We start from the raw sequence: 16,298 nt of genomic DNA, 5'->3' as shown, positions 1-16,298 counted from the left end.
CAGCAAACGGAGAGAGGTCGGCCTGGCACGAGCAGGGGAGGTCAGAGCTGGACGGGATCGAGCTGGGACTTAGTGGGGTTTGTCCAGAACGGGAAGGACGGTGCAGCGAGCATCCTTCATGGGTGTCCATGGGACAAAAAACTACTTGAAATGAGCTTTCTACTGCTACCCGAATTGGCTGCTTTGGCACTGCGGAGTGCTGAGAAGGGCTGTGCTGCTGTCTTGGATGCTTTGCCTTGTTTAATTAATTAAGTCAAGTCCAGCCAACAAGACCGCCCAGGCAGAGCTGAGGCAGCACAAGCCACCATCTCATGTACCTGTCTTGAAATAATCTGATTTTAAACCCACCACCTCCTATGGATAGCGGAGGGGCGGCCCTGGCAGACAAGGTTGTGCCCGTGTTTGGCTGATCTGACACAGATACAGCTCGAGAAGAGGCTGGAGAGGCAGGGCAGTGCTTGGGAGAGCTACAACCAGAGGTGAGGGTTTGCAGCTGGTTCCCAACGCCAACCCCAGAGTGCCAAAAACCCCAGAGTCACACCCGGAGGGTGCCCAGCACCATCCGGGTTGGCTCAGTAACAACCCCAGAGGACAAGGAGCTGCTCACACAGGGAGCAGGAAAGGCAGCCCCCCAGTGATGTGCTGGGAATGGAAGGCCCTTGGAACAGAGACCACGACATTAAAAGTGGGTTGAATCAGTAAACTTCCCAAAGAACAGCACTCGGGGCTGCACTTGGTCCTTCAGACTGCCCCCAGGTACCAGGGGCTTTCCTGAAGGTGAAACCTAAGCCCTGCTGTCAGGAGGGACTTGAAGCCAAAACACAGCCCGGGGACATCCCCAGGTAAAGGAGAAGGACAAGGAAGGGCCGTTTGCTAAAGAAATGGTGTCGGATGCAGACTGCTCTGAGCTGGTGTTGCTTTTTTGGTGGGGGTGGGCTGCCTGGGAGTACCCCGGCTCTCCTGTGCTGCTTTTCCTTTTAACGCTGCCCCGCTCAATATTTGCCTTTAAACCAACCTGAGCTGCGTGGTGCAGGAAGATGCGCTTTTATAAGGGGGAGAATGAGATTAGAACAGAAAGGAGCTGGGATCTGGATTCAATTAGCTGAGTGCCCAGGGAGGAAGGGGGAACGAAGCTCTAATGGAGAGCTTGGAAACGGGAGGAGGTCGGGTTAGCAGGCCTGGTGGGGTGGGATTTCTGCATAAAGCAGTGCTAAGGGACAATTAAGGGGGTCTGCAGGGTCTGAAGCACCAAAGCAGCCTGAGAGGTGCGCTTCGTGCCACGGGGTCGGGGCTGAGTTGTGTGCAGGGGGGCGGCTTCAAGGTACCGAGTCCCCAGGGGGCTCTGCAGCAGGATTGGGGCACCGGTAGGGTAGAGGTGTAATTGCCATCCTTCCCAAAAAAGCAACACATGCCGACAAAATTATAGGCACAGCAATCGTGTATTGAGAGTAAACGAGTGACTGTCATTGCAGCATTCAGCACGGGAGGATTAAGGACCTGGCTGTCAGAGGGGCCGTTTGGATTTGCTCTAATGTAAGGCCAGCGCCGAAGGTAAGCAGTGGAAAGCAGCTGCGCAATCAAACAGCTATGGATTTGGAATGCAGCTGAGGTGACTTTTTAAAAAGTAATTACAATCTCGTGGCAGAAAAAAAAGGGTTACCTAACAGTCACAGTTTATATGCCAATCGCAAAGCTGCCTGAAGAACAGCAGCAGGTCAGCGACATCGGGTATTTACTGTTGGTGTGTGAAGTCTCACTAGCTCCAGTCCCTCACGGCTCCCCCTTCCAGTGTTTTACCTTTTTTTTTTTTAAAGAATATATCTTTACATTAAGCTCTATAAGCTATATTTGTACTTCTGAAGTGTCATTTACTGTTGGGAAGAGCCCTGTTGGGAGACGGAGCTGTCAAGTTAAGCAGAAGAGAAGTGGTGGTGCACACGGACTGCGTATTTATCCGCGTTCACGCTGAAGAAACCATTAGAAGAGCTATTTGCAAAACATTAAAAACAAAAAGCGGAATGAACAGGGCTTTTTTATCGACAGCATTCCTGACAGCATATGATTGTCAGCGGGGGCCGAGCGCTCGTGTCAGCAGAATCCAGCCAGGGAAGAAATGGATCTGCAGCGCTTGTGCCTGCAAGGACGGCGAGAGCTCTGCGGCTCCCACGGTGCCGGGGCTCAGGTCACCGCTCAGCCTCCATCACGGGGACAAAGGCAGCCAAGGCTCTAGTTTCAATAGTAGCAGTAGGAACCCCTAAATTACAGAAAATAGACACGCCGAGACGGCCAGCATCAATCAGCTGAGGATATTGCTTCTTTTTTTTCCTTCCTAATGATTCCCTGCCCCTTGGCGCCTGTGGCGCAGGGGGCTGCCTCCTCTGCCCCGGCTCCCAATGTGGGGGAAAGCAAGAAAAGAGAAGAGACGGGTCCGAACCGGGGAGCAGCAATCCCGAAAGATGCTGCACGCTGTGGGTGAGGGGGCTGCTGGTGATTTCTGAGTCAGGTGAGGGGCTGGAAGCAGACACAAAATGCAACACATCTCCCCGGAGAGGCTGCGTGCCGTGCCCAAGGTCAGCGGGCGCTGGTTTTTTTATCAATGCTGGGCAGCAGGAGGCAGGGAGGAGGACTCGCAGCTGCCACCTGTCCCTGTGTCAGCCCAGTGTATCAGAGAATTATTGCTGGAGTCACAGCTCCGAATGCGTGGGGTGGGGTGGGGAGGGCTGCTGCTCCCACTGCAGCCCCCCCCACCAAGGACGAACATTTTGCTTTTCAGCAAAGAGCCCAGGAAGCGCTGGAGCTTTCCATCACCACACGGCTGGGGCTTAGCAAAACAACTCCAGTTCTTTGCAAATTGCAGCCTCTACCTACTGCATTTGTCAGCGTGGGCTGCTGCGGTGCCGCTTGCTCCTTGGCTTTTCAGCGTTCAGACCCCACTCTGACAGCAGCGCGCACAGATTCCTCCGGCAAAACCCGCCGGTGGCACAAAGCAAGTTCTGGTTGTGATTTACTGAACCTCGAGTGTGAACAGTGGAGCTCCAGAAATGCAGAAAGCCTGATTCAGCGCCTGTGCAAGGCGGTAAGGGCACTTCTGTGGCATCCAGTGGGCAGTGTAGGAAGCCCATAATTAGGGAGCTCTGAAAATCACCGAGGTGATAAGCCTGGCAAATTGCTTGCGCAATTAAATGCAAAGTTGCCGGGGGAAGCAGACCTGCTTGGCATCTCGCTGAAAAGCCCTGTGCATGCGCCGTGCGTGGCTCTAAAGGAGGCTGCCTGCAAAAACAACACCCCAGTGCTGCCCCTCACCTCTGCGTGGCACTACCCTGGGGTCTGGCCGTGCGCCGAGGCACCAAGAGATGCGATGTGCGCGTGCAGCTGCGGGGCTTCAAACGCAGCAAGGTGCTGACCCCAGCGTGGTCCCTGCCCTCCTTCCAAACCCTTCCTTGCGCCCTGACGGGGATTTTTTGGCTGCTCGGGCAGCTGCTAAACTAGGGCAGGGACGGGATGGTGGGCGAGGGCTGTGCCGTGCTCGATCCCCTCCCACCACCACGCCGGTGCCCCCGTGGACACGCAGTGACATGCCGCGGACACGCGCCCCGGGGCTGGAGCCCCTCTCACCTGAGCTGGTGGTAAAGGTTATGTACGAGTGCTCGCTGGGGCTAGACCATATGGGGAATACCCACAGCTTGTACACCATCCCCGGCGTCAGATTCGCCAGCTGCACAGAGGAGGGGGTCTGAGCTTTAACGGGGATGGATTTCTCTGTCTTGTTACCTGAGAAACAGAAACCGCACATCAAACCCAGCCGCGGGAGGCTCGGCGAGATTACCTCGTTGGCACCGCAGGTGATGCGTTGTGCTAGCCCCAGGCACCGAGCAGAAATAACACGGCTGGCTGGTCAAGGAGCTATTAACGGCGCCGTGATTAGTACTCACTGGGAATAGGATAAAAACAGCAGTGCAGGAATCAGGTGGGGGCTTGGCCGCATCCCTGCTTGCCGTACTGAAAAATACACCAGGAGCTATTGAGGAGATTGCTCCCTGCCTTGAAGTCCTGACAGATCCTTTATCTGCCCAGCCTCAGGTCTGGATACTTGGGGTTTTACAGCAAACGGGCTGGAATTTGCCTGGTGCCTCTCAGCTGATCAGAGGGTTTTGCCTGTGGGTTGAGGTTGGTGGGCAGCTGGACGCTGCAGTGAGCACATGAGCCCGCTCACCCCAACTGGGATGTGGCTCAGGGGCATCACCAACATCCCACGGGGCTGGAAGGGAGCCTTGGGAGCTCGGGACTTGGCCTGCAGGCTTTGAAGTGGAAAATAGTTCAGAAGGGGGAAAATGGTCCCCTTCCCCAGCACATCCTGCTCTGTCTGCAAAGAGACCGGGCACTTGCTGTGCCGTCAGAGCTGTTTTAAGTCATCAGCAAGGTATTTCTTAGCATTGTAAACAGCCAAAAGTGGTTCACTGTTGATGGCTAGGTGAAGTTGGCTTATTTTAAATGCCAATTTAAAGCCAGCATACCAGACGATAAGACTGAAATGGCTGGGAAATAAAGTCAGAGATAAACAGCGTTCATCGCTGCCTATCTATTAAAAAATAAAATAAAATACAACCAATAACATGTAAATGCCTTTTCCAAACAAGTACTAAGCAGAGGCACTGACTTGGAGTTTCCAGACTACGTACAGCCTTACAATTGCAAGAGACAACAATATCCGATACGCCAGGAGGTTTGGGATCAGAGGGGATTCTGCCAGCTCCAGGCTCAGCAAGCCCTTCAAGGGTATATAAAGCCCCTCCAATTTGTGTCATTTGTTTGCTGTGAAAGCTTTGTCCCCGTTCATATACACACATTTATATTTTCAAAGGCTCTTTACGCCGAGCCCACATGGAGCCCAGCTCAATGAACTGAACACATTCGTGGTTCGTGCATACGAGCATCTCATGGCCATCAGCTCAAGGAGGGGGAATCTCTTGTGAGTCACCAGGAATACTTCTGGTGCTTTCTAAATGGCTACGACCACATCCTGCCACCTCCTCTCCCCTCCACGTGGCCACAGAGCATCTTTCAACACTCAGTAATTAAGACTGAGTTACAGATTGCAGTCTTGAGAGCTGGCAGGATCTCTAATGGCATCACAACCCTATAGAGTCCCCACGCGATCTGATGCTTACTGGTGATATACTTAACCACAAAGTCAGTTCCTGCAGAGTAATTGTGGCTCCAGGTGATGTTTGCCCAGTTACTATTAGCCAAAGCTCTTATGTCCCATATGGACGATCCATTGGTGTCTGGTGGACAGGTTAGAAGAGGAGTTAGTATTGTGGATTAGACAGAAATGAGAGCTCACCTAGCGTCCGGTATCAGTAAAATCTTACAAAACCATTCCTAAAGTTAATGCTTTGACACCTACAGACGTATCTGAGGCCACATTTGTTTCTTACAAGAGCCTTAAGGTCAAAATTTTGGGGGGTGTTGGCTACCAATAGCTCATTGCTTGTTGGCATTGAAGTCCAACTGCATCTGGTTTAGCTTGGAAGTCTGAAGCCCTCCGTGGCACTTCCCTGAAGACCTCAGTCTGCAGGGGAATCTCCTGGCTAAACCCCTGCCTAAACGAACGCAAGATGCACGCATGAGCGGGCACGGACTCACTACCAGAGCGGGGAGAGAATATTTTTATGTTACTGGGTCTAGAGACAGCCAGTGGGGCAATGAAGTCACTCGTTTCTGATTTTGAAGTTGAGGATTGTCGACATTGCTTTGGAGAGTGGATGAGCTTCTATTTCTGGCGAGGTGGAGCTAAGCCACCAGCTCAGTGTGCTTTAAGAGCTTCCACACAAATTGCGCCTCGATTTTAGCGTTATTATTTGCCTTGGGACGTAGCTTAGGATTTGGTTTGACAAAACACCAATGAGTAACTTCCGTCCCTGGAAGGAGGGCAGCTATGCGACTTTTGGGAAAGGGCAACGGAGCCCCTAATGCCGGGGGGGGGACGGGGACGTGACCTGGAGCCCTCCCTGCAGCCCCAACCTGCGCTGCCACGCAGGCCCCCTGTCTGCCTGCATTACAGCTCGGGCTCTGGGCTCGTGTCCCCGGGGCTGTTTGGGCCCCGTGCTGTTCCTCGTGCCACTCCCCGACTGCTTTTTGCTTCTCTGCCTCTTCTCCTCCCGTTCCCCGTGGCTGCAGCGCGCGCAGGTAATTGCCCCTTTGCAATTAGCAGCGCTTCCCATGTGCTCGCTGAGCTGTGACTGCGTTGTGGTACCGATCTCGTGAACCTGCTTCATTACTGAGCCCTCGTACGTGGTGCTGAGGCTGCAGCTCGCTCCCTTGCACCAGTTTTTAAACTGATTTTGCTAGGGCAGCGCTTGTGAGTGCGTCCTATCCAGCTATGTAACTGAATTCCTTCGATTGCGTTCCCTTTTGCTCCGAGCTGGGTTCCTTTCTGAATAACCTGCCTACCACTCTGCAGTTTCTTCACCACATTTCTTGTTGCTGCAGTGCTTTTAAAAGCTCCGAGGGCTGCCTCTCCCTGTAACCACCAGTAAAACACAGAGCAGGGACCAGCCTGCACCAGACCCGCTGGATCCCCTGCTCCAGCTGACCGCGTGCTTTCTCTGGCCCTGCTGAACCCCAGGAGCAGAGCTCCTGTGGCTGCCGACACCCCCCCAGGTTCCCTGGGGGCTCTGACGGGGTCGCGTTGCAGAGAGCGTCAGCGCCACGACCCAAAGGGCTCCTGTGAGCCCCGACAGGTCTCTTAGCTACCAGACGATGGGCTAAATCTGAAGTGACATCTATGGGAGTAACCGAACCCCATTTTAACGGCAAAAATAGTACTTTGGTGGGTCTTCTACATCTTTCCTGACCCTCACACTAATTCAGAAGTGTGACACCCCAGGGAGAGCTGTGTTTTCCCAGAGTCGGGCTGGGACCAGGAGGGTGGCACAGCCTCCCCATGTCTTAATCCCTGAGTCTGTGCCACCTCCGGCTTGCAAAGCCATTCCCGGAGCACGGGGCACCTCTCACCGTGTGGGTGAGACTTCTCCTGCACCCGTTACCAATCCTGGCTCTGAGCGAGAAGCGGGGAAAGCCCCCGGAGGTTTTGTAGGGGAGAGAGGAAAAGGAAAGCTCAGTACCCAGCTCCTGCTTTGTGGTGGCTGCCGGAGCCCTCTCTGTAGTTGTTGTGGTGCTTGCGGCGGTGGTGGCGGGCAGAGTGGTGGCGGCTGTAGTGGTGGTGGTGTCGGTGGTGGTGGCGGTGGTGGTGGTTGTGGTAGTTGTGGTAGTTGGAGTGGTTGGGGTTGCCGTAGGGCTGGCGAGATCGACTGCGGTTGGAGGCAACCAGGTGGCGGCTGGCAGAGGGAAACGCAGACACTGGCTGTGGAGAAGCGGTTACGTCTCCTCGGGCTCGCCCTCGCCATTCCCATCGCCGAGCACGGCACCATGCAGACCTGGAGGTCTTTCCCCTTCCAGAACCGGGGCGAGCAGGGAGCAGGAGGGAGGTGAGCAGCACCCAGCCCCTGCTCCTGCGCCCGCCCGGCGTGCACCAGCCACCCAGCAGCTCCGCCGCCTGTGCTCTGCCTCCCAGCTCTCTGCCAGCTCCTCCTGGGGCACCGAAGGGCAACACCAAGTGGGGTCCGTCACAGGGATGAGCAGGGTGGGCTGCCCAAACCCATCGCCCCCTTCAGCTGAGAGCTCTCCAGGCTTTCCGAAACGAGGAACCGGACCAGACTCTTAAAACACCGCCGTCCAATTTGTGGTGGAGCAGGCGAGCCCCGATTACACTAATTCAGCAGCCCCGGGATGACACCTCCAGTGTCTCTGAGCTGCCAATTTGGCCTGTGGCTTAGCTGTGTCCTTCCCTGCTGATCTCTGTGCTGATCCTGCAGCTGGGTGATGAAGCAGCCTTTACACTGCCGGGGCCTTAGCTCTTTGGTGGGTGCTGGATGCTACCGTGCCATCACCGCCCCTCGCCATTCACATTTAAATTAGGACAGAGGGATTGGCACACCCTAAGCTTTCTAGAGAAAATTTCTGCACAATTTGGTTTCTTAACAGCCCTTGTTTGCCCCCACACACATGGGTGAGTCAAAGGGTAGAGGTGCACATTGCACACACCTCTTGGTGTGGTTTCACAGGGTCCTGAGCGCCACCAAAGGAGGGCGCAGGGCTTGGTCTGGCTGGAGGAGGCAATAAGGAGCCCGATCCACCTTTTGGCTTTGGCTTGGCTCAGGACTGCAATCCTTGCTGTGAGCAGGAGTGCTTGGGGCTGTAGCTGGCTGTCACGAATGGGAAACAGGAGCCAGCAGCAGCACCAGCCTTGTGGCTGGGGCATTGGAAACTATTGCTGAATGCCCTCAGGTATGAAAGGGCATCGCTCTGTAAAAACTGTTTGCCCTACTGCCTGAAAAGCTGCCAGCAGAAAATGCATCTGGAGAGCTGCTTAAACTGCCGAAGTTAAATGAAATCCTGTGGTGCTTGCATTAAATTGTATTTACTTACTCTTCTGTAGATCAAGGGATTACAAAGCCCCATCAGGCAAATGAAAATGGCTATTGCAAATATCACCCAAACAAGAATAGCTCCAGGAAAGTGTTTTAAAAAGTGTCCCAGAGCAAAGCCATGCCCTGCTTTATCACCAAGCCAGTCCCAGCTCAGCTTGCATGGGAGCGAGCGTCCCTTCAAGGCTACCAACACACCAGAGACCGTTCGGAAAGGCCAGAGCTAAGGCCCCAGGGTGGCTCCCACAAAATCCGAGCCCTTCCAGCAGTCCCAGGGCAGAGGAGAGCAGCAGGTGAGGCCGTCCAGCTCCCTACCGCGCGCGGCTGCAATAAAACCACGGTTACCAGCACGTCCCCAAGGCATGGCCAGCACGACCCCGTGGCGTGCCCGGCACCTCGCCGCCACAGGGACCGACCGACGGCGCCTCGCAGAGCCTCATGCAGCAGCACAGCACCCAATGGAGCAGCAGGGGGATGGAGCAGCCGCCTCCCTCCCACCCCAGCCTCGTGCGACGGAGCCAGCCCGCGACAGACGGCAGCGACGGTGATGGGAGCCAGGCTGGGGGGGGGAGAAAATTGCACGACTTTGTCCCCCGGGGGTGCACGTGGTGTCACAAAGCCGGCCCTGACCTGGCTGAGCCGTGGCAGTGGGGGGAGGATGGGGGGGTGCTGTTGTGCATTGCTTTCGCTCACCCAGTTTTTACCAAGCCTTCGCTTTTCTGTGTCCTGAGGCTTCAGTCTGCTGATTTATGGCATTTTTCGGAAGGTGAAGTGATTAGTGGGGCTACTGTGAACGTGATCGTGGTGCAAGTCCTCTACTTGGGCTTGCAATGCCCACAACAACCCTGCACAGTGGAGACTCCTTACTAGCTAATGCAGCTCCTCTGTGAATCCTCGATTCACAGCGAAGGAGAAGACGACCCACCGAGGCACCGAGCACCTTGCTGAAGGGCAGGAGCTGCAGGAAGAGCTGCTCCAACGCCCAGCTCCCAGCCCTGGCGCACGTCACTGTGCCATGCTGCTCCCGTGCAGCACCCCAGCAGGCTGTGGGCATCGCCTGGTGCTGCTGCAAAGGCTTTAGCAGAAGGCGAGAGCCCTTGTTAATGCACCCCTAGATGGGCAGAGATGATCTGGGGTAAAATATCCCTCATAGAGGGGAGATATGTGCAGAGCCATGCTGCCTGCGGGATGTATGCCAGCACAGAGCTCTCCTGGGTGCCATGGTGCCAGCAGCCCTCCTGTGGTTGCCTGATCCGGGCACCTCAATCCTGGCTGATGGTGGTGCCAGGAGGGATTTGTCCACGCTGCTCCAGCACAGCACGAGCTCTCCTGGAAAGGCTCCCCACAAGCAGAGCAATCTCAGCGCATCAGGGTAACGCGGGCTCACCCCCAGCAAGTCCCAGTGAGATCGGCTGCGTGCGTCGGCACCGGGATAGGAAGGAGCCTGGCAGGACTAGGAACGGGTACAAGGTGAGAGCTTTGGCTCCAGAAAGCAAGAGGTCAGCGAGGGGCAGGAGGAGAGCCTGCCTGCGGGCAGCACCGGGCAGGATGAGGCCAGCCCGGGCAGCGGGGCTCCCGCTGGGCTGGGGGATTTGGTCCTCATCTGCCCCGGGAACCACAGCTGCAGCCTCATTTGTGTTTGAATACAAAATGTATGCGGAAGAAAAAGCTCAGCTGGTAGATTTGGGGGAGAGAAGATAAGGGGCATTTAGCGGCCTTTGAAATCCATCCCCTAATGAGAGCCGAGTTCGGTCTGGGGGAAGGCAAAGCCGGTCTCCGACAGAAGATCAGAGCTCCCCCCAGACAGCGAGGGGCAGGGGCCCCAGCGCTGCGACCAGGGCAGGGCTCATTAAGGATGCTCCTGGCTGGCAGCTCCAGACCTGCTCGAACCAAGTGCTCGGTGTTACAAGATCATCCCCATTCCGAAACCACGCGCCTCCTCCTAAAAACGCAGCTCTGACACCTCCCTGGCTGCAGCAGTTTGGAGCTGTGCAGAGCTGCTGGATTTATCTCCCTGCATTCCCCCCTCGTGGGTTCATTTGGGGACTTTGGCAGCGTTTGCCTCGTGTGCGGATGCATGACCACGCACCCAGCCTTCACCCGAGGGCTGGGGGAAGAAAACCTCCCTGATACCTGAAGGCAGGAGGTGCTGCAGACAAGGGGCGGCCACTTTTCAAACTGCAGGGCAGAGCAGCACCCTGAAAACTGGAGCATCCAAGGAAGGAGGCTTCAAACAGCCCCAGCGTGCCCAGAAAAGCCAGAAAAAAAGCCAGCAGCAGCAATGTTCATTCTCTGGCTCCCACAACAGCTGAGCCCCCCTCTTCCTGGAACACGCAAACCGCCGCTTAGCTCATAAATCGGCCCTGGCTTTGCAAGGCACAGATTGCTTTTTCTGTCTGCAAGATACATTAGCCTCTCTGGTGGAGGAGACTGTGGGGCACGGTGGGGAGGAGACGCTCTCGTAATGGGCAGGGGCTGCAGCAGTCTGGCTGTAGCAATTAATAGGCTAAGTAATGAGGGAGATGCTTGCAGCAGGAGGGCTGCTCGAGAGGCTCCTTCTCTTTGCTGCGCCCTGGCTCCCCGGGTTGGGAACGGGCTGGTAAAAAGGAGCCCGAGCCCTGTGCAAAAACTGGGGGATGCTCAGAGTGAAGAAATCTGCGGATAAGAATCGTAAAAGCAAAAATTCGAGGCATGGGAGAGGGAGGGAGCCTGCTCCGAGACGGGCTCGAGCCCTGCTCCAAGCGGTGTGGGGTATCACCAAGCAGTCGCATGTTTTTGCAAAATACAAAAACCAATGCACAGCCATACTGCTCGTTAATTATTTAAAGATGCTTTTAATGTGTTGTTAGGCTGCAGTAACAGCTTTCCCTTGGGTGTGTCTACAAAATAATTAGGCTTGGAGAAATTTGATTAATTTTTCATGAATTTAGATGATTAGCCAAATACATTTTTGGACTTTTTTTTTTTTTTTTTCCTATCTCCCTCTCACGGTTTCTAGCAACAGAAGGAGATTGTTGAAGTCTTTATCAAAAAGAAAAAAACGGCTCCAAATCTGACAGCTATAAGAAATTTGAGACCAGAAAGAAGCGATTGAATGGCATCTAAAAGAGAGGGGTCAGCAGTTCTCTGTATCGCTGCTGACGCCCATTTCCAAAATGAACAATTGAGCCTTTCTCCTCCGCTTCCTAGCTATGGAGCGACAAGAAGGGAACAAACAAATCAATGTTTTCAAAGTCCAAGACCAGTGCTGTTTACGACCCTGACAAAAGGACATACACAAGGGTAGTTTGGGATCCAGTTTTCGTTTGTTTCATTCGTTGTGCAGACGAGAGCCCTTTGCACGGCACCTGTTCCCCAAAGCACCTCTCCCTCCATCCAGCTCTGGCTTAGGAAACGTAAAGGCTTCCTAAGGTGAAGCCTCTGCCCTTCACTTTGATTTCATCAAGTTGCTCCAGTTTCTCACATGCCTACAGAACAGCTACGACCCCACGTATGTAAGGTTTCCCCTGGAAGAAAAAAAAAAAAAAAGGCCATTTTTCAGTGCCAACAGCCGATGGCAAATAGCGCTTTACTGCAGTTTAAGACAACTTTCACTGTGAATCTGTAAAATCTACAAAATCTAGGTCACTGAGCGGAGATGAATCTTTAGAGAAAGGTCAAACTGCATTTTGCTTGAAACCCCTACGTGTTTGGAAGAGGAGCAGCCTCCCAGGACCAACACCGCTTCAGCCGCGGAAGCAGCACCCGCAACCTGCCCACGCTGCCTTGCCAGGACGTGCCCTAACACGATGCGACATCGGGCTCGATATCAGGATGAGGATTTGTTCTGTGTCTTGCTACAGCTTACACTGCCTCGATTCCTCCCGAAGAAGCGTATTGCAGCCAGAAGGCTCTGAATGCTGAGAGTTAGTGCTTAAAGACCTGCTGCTCCGCTTACTGCTCTCCAGCCTCCTTCCAGTGCTTGCGTGTCTTTGCTCTTTGCCATTTCTCCTAGCAGAAGGGAAAAATAGAGGAACAGCCCCTATTCTTACAGAATTTAATGAACGTGTCCTTTGAACGGCAACTCGTCCATCTAGCTTCCAGGAGCTTAAGAAATTATTCCTGAATCGATACGATGCTGGATGGATAAAGAGATCGCGCCGCGCTTTCAAAGTTCAGCAATACCTGCTGAAAGCAGAAAATGACTTCAGAAGCTGATCCCGATCCACAAAGAAAATCTGGATTCTTGTGGGTGGGCTAAACCCTGGCTGAGGTACGGCTGCAGCAGCAAACCAGCCCTCAGGGGTTCCCAAAGGTTCCGCTTGTTTTCGGTTTCCCGACAGCCAAAGCAGACCAATCTGTTACCCCCTAACGTTTGTAGTTTAAGGAAGAGAAACACAGTAAGGAGAAGATTGGCAGCTCTTCAGAAAGGGAAAATAAAAAGCAAAATAATGTTGAGTAGAGACGTCACGGCAACAAAATAAAAGGAGGAGAAACGCCTTAGGAGATAGGGAAGCACAACCTAGAGGTGCACAGAGCGGGTCCTGCGCTTCGGCAGCGCTCCAGCCCTGGGGCTGCAGCCAGCAAGGGCAAAGCACGACCTCTTCCAGCACCCTCGGTGCAGGGCAGAGGGTCCAAAAAGAGAGACCAAAAGCTTTTCTGCAGCACTAGGGGTGTGCTGTGGGTGGACACATCCCCTAGTGCTGCCCTTGCCCCTCGAGCACTGGGTTACAGGGCTGTAACCCCTGTGGGAACGCCGCATCGGGGGGGAAAAGTCGTGGCTGCAGCTCTTGGAAGAGGTGGGCGTCCTCTGGGCACCAAGTTATGCTAAGGCTTTGCACTGTTGACCTGGATAATTGGACGCTGGATTAATTGGGGATTCAGGTTTCCTTGAAGCAGGTGGGTACCCTGCCCCCGCTGTCACAAGGAGGTTTCTGTGTGCTTCAATGCTGCTGGAGAAATGTGCGATATAGAGGGCAAAGCCAGCAATAGCCTCGCATGCAGACATGCACAGCTGGGGCACAAACGTTGTCCTTAACCCTTTCAATGGGCTTGGAAGCAAAAGGATTGTCCTGCGTTAGAGCCCTGGCAGCCCTAAAAGGGAGAGGTTTGGAAAGGTTTTGGGGTGTTTCACAGGGCAGCGATGCCGAGGCTTACAAAGGGAGAGGGCTGGAGCGAAAATCCTCATTAACAGTGCAACTTGACTCTCATTTCTGCTTGCACAGCCCGTGGCAGCTGCGCTGTTTGGCCGTCATTACGCATCTCGGAGGCTGTTAAGGCTGCTCGGAGATATTTTGATCCCTGCAGACCCAGCCCGGGAGCCTGCCGCTGGTCCCCATTTCACCTGCACTCCTTCCACGTGCCCAATTCAGGCCCCTGGTGCTTCACCTTCCCATTGAAAGGGTTAACGGAGTGCATGCTTAATTGCCAGCACACGCGAGCGAGCGTGGAGTGAGCCTTGCCCCATGCCTGTTACCTCCTCCGCTGGTACGGTACCTGGGGTTGGCGTGGCTTCAGGGTGCAGTGCCAAGGATAGAGAGGGGAATACGAGGACAGCATAGAAGAGAAAGGAAGAGAAAACAAAGGAATATATAAAACAACCAGCACACACCAACGGGAGACTGGGGACCACTTGCACACAGTCACCAGAGATTCGAGAGAGAGAGAGGAAATAAATGCATTAGCTCCAACCCATCGCCCTCCTGCTTGCACGGGGCAGAGAGCAGGGACGAGCCCTTGGAGCTGGAGGTTAACCACACACGGGCTCAGCTGCAGAGATGCCAGCGGTGCTGATTAAGCAGAGCACTGAAGCAGGTGCTTACACCTAATCCCAGCAAGGACTGGTTTTGACACCGAATTTTGCCTTCGGTTTCCTGGTGGGACTCTAACATCGGGTCTTAGCCTGCGTTGTGTGGGTGTGAGCCCTTGGCACAGGGCAGCAGAGAGCTGGGTTTTATTCAGACTGCTCAGGTGAATGAGCCTGGCAAGCAGAAAATAACCCCTGAATGTTAATGGGTTTAATTTTCTTAATCTCCTTTTTTTTTTTTTTCAGTTCCAGATTCCCCTTTCGTGCAGCTTTGCAGCAGGTTCCTCCGTATCAAACTCATTTAGAGCTGCTAATTGTGCTTGTGCGCCTGGCATTGACACCACTCGCCTATGCTGCGTTGTACCTCAGGGCTGCACGTTTTGAGGTCAAATGCTGTATTTCTGTAACTTTGCTTGGGGATTTGACATTTCAACGTTTTTCTCGGAATCAATGCCGGCTCCTTGTCCTTCTGCTGAGCCCCAGCAGCTCCTGGGGCCGCTGCAGAGCCCGGCGGACAGAGCCCCTTACCTTGGCACGTGGACGTTGTCCTCAGCTGCTGTTTGCTGACACAAACCAGTTAAGCACTACACAGGAGCTGGTGGTCATGGCTGTTTGTCAGCAGTGCCCTAACAGGCACCGTTACCCGCATGTAAAAGCAAACCCAGTAAAAACACATGTGGGATAACCAGAGCTGCTGTCGGCACTGATGGCTTCAGCCCCATCCCTGTGCTCCGAGCAGTTCGTTCAGCAAACCCCCTTTTTTTTAGCACTGATGTTCCCCCTCCCGTGTTTGCCAAGGTGCAACCTGGCTGCTGGTGTCTTTGTGCAGCCCCATCTCGGATCCCGTCACAGCAATTAGCGCTGCTGGAACCCACCTAAGACATGCCAGGAAGCATTTCATTTCCTCTGGGCCATCAGTAGGAATTACTTTTCCTACTCAGAGCCATTAGCTGGGGAGGGGGAGATGGAGGAAAGGAGACAAAAACCCCATTAAATCATAGTGCTAACTAAATCATAGGTCTTTTAGCAAATGCTGAAGAAAGGAAAGAGCCAGCTTTTGTCTCCCCGAGTTCCCTCAGGGCTCCTGAACTTTCACTTAGTTTGATGAATGCCTCACAACGGGCATTTTATCTCGTTAGGGAGCTGGGGCTCTGCTTTGGGTCAGGTCAGCTGCTGGCTGTGGGGTGATGGGGCAGCCTGGAGGATGCAGCTGCAGCACCTCCTGCCAGTGCCCCAGAAATCATCTGCCCCGTGTCCAGCTCTTACCGAGGAGCTGCAGAGGTGGTGCCTGGCTGTCCCTACTGCTCCCGCAGAGCTTTTACGGGACAAATTTGGGGTGATTTAGCAAGAGTGCACAAGGCCAGTCGTCTGCCCGTCTCCGCAGCAGGTAGCAGATGCGCACCCATCGTTATCTCGCACCGCTCGCTCTGGGGACCTCCAAATTCCCTGACCTGCAGATTTTGGCTGACACGTGCACATCGCGCCCCCCAGCCCCGCAGCGAGGCCAGCAGCTGGGGCTCTGCACATACCTTCGTTCAGCAGGGCTGGCGACTCCTCCACGATGGTTTCTCCGTCCCCCACCTGGGTCCGTGCGCGCAGGAAGAATCGGTAGCGCGAGATGGGGTCCGTCCTCTGCAGGGTGAACCTTGTCTGATTGGGAGAGAAGTTCTCTACCAAGGTCCTGCCCGTTTTGGATCCGTTAACTGGGGAGGAAAGGCAGGCGGTGGCGGCTTCAGCTTGGGTTCGGAGGTACGCTGTGCTACGTCACCTGGCCCCAGGGCAGGACCTGGGGGCAGCCCGGGGCCACTAGGGCTCCGAGAGCTGGATCTGGTGTTGGGTACGCCTTGTCTAGGGCAGTGGGTGGCTTACTGGCTGGCGGACCTGCTGCTGGTGACACTTGGTGGTGTGCACGGCCAAGGAAAGCCCTAGCACGAGTGCCGAGGTCTCAGACAGAAAGTTGTCCTCCCCCCAGCATCGCGCAGAGCGTGCTGTGCTCCGGGCAGCATCGCTTACGGAGCCGGGAG

The 16,298-nt window shown here is 54.6% G+C and overlaps 1 protein-coding gene across 9 annotated transcripts in view; it reads right to left on the bottom strand.

Annotated features, from left to right (window-relative positions):
* Positions 1-16,298, bottom strand: part of NFASC (neurofascin) — an 84,062-nt gene that overhangs the window by 10,806 nt on the left and 56,958 nt on the right. For 5 of the 9 annotated variants that reach the window (XM_082778642.1, XM_082778641.1, XM_082778643.1 and 2 more), the window contains 2 exons: positions 15,804-15,977; positions 13,965-13,979 (listed from right to left, as the gene is read on the bottom strand). In XM_082778642.1, the coding sequence (XP_082634768.1) occupies positions 13,965-13,979; positions 15,804-15,977 (189 nt within the window). Of the gene's footprint in view, positions 1-7,127; positions 7,367-13,964; positions 13,980-15,799; positions 15,978-16,298 lie in introns of all 9 variants that reach the window. The other 4 variants (XM_082778644.1, XM_082778647.1, XM_082778648.1 and 1 more) reach the window with 2 other exon arrangements.

Source organism: Aythya marila (genome assembly GCF_965140915.1).
Source record: "Aythya marila genome assembly, chromosome: 24".
NCBI classification, from domain to species: domain Eukaryota; kingdom Metazoa; phylum Chordata; class Aves; order Anseriformes; family Anatidae; genus Aythya; species Aythya marila.
The sequence above is the reverse complement of the archived record's forward strand: the minus strand, read 5'-3'. Positions and strand labels throughout refer to the sequence as shown.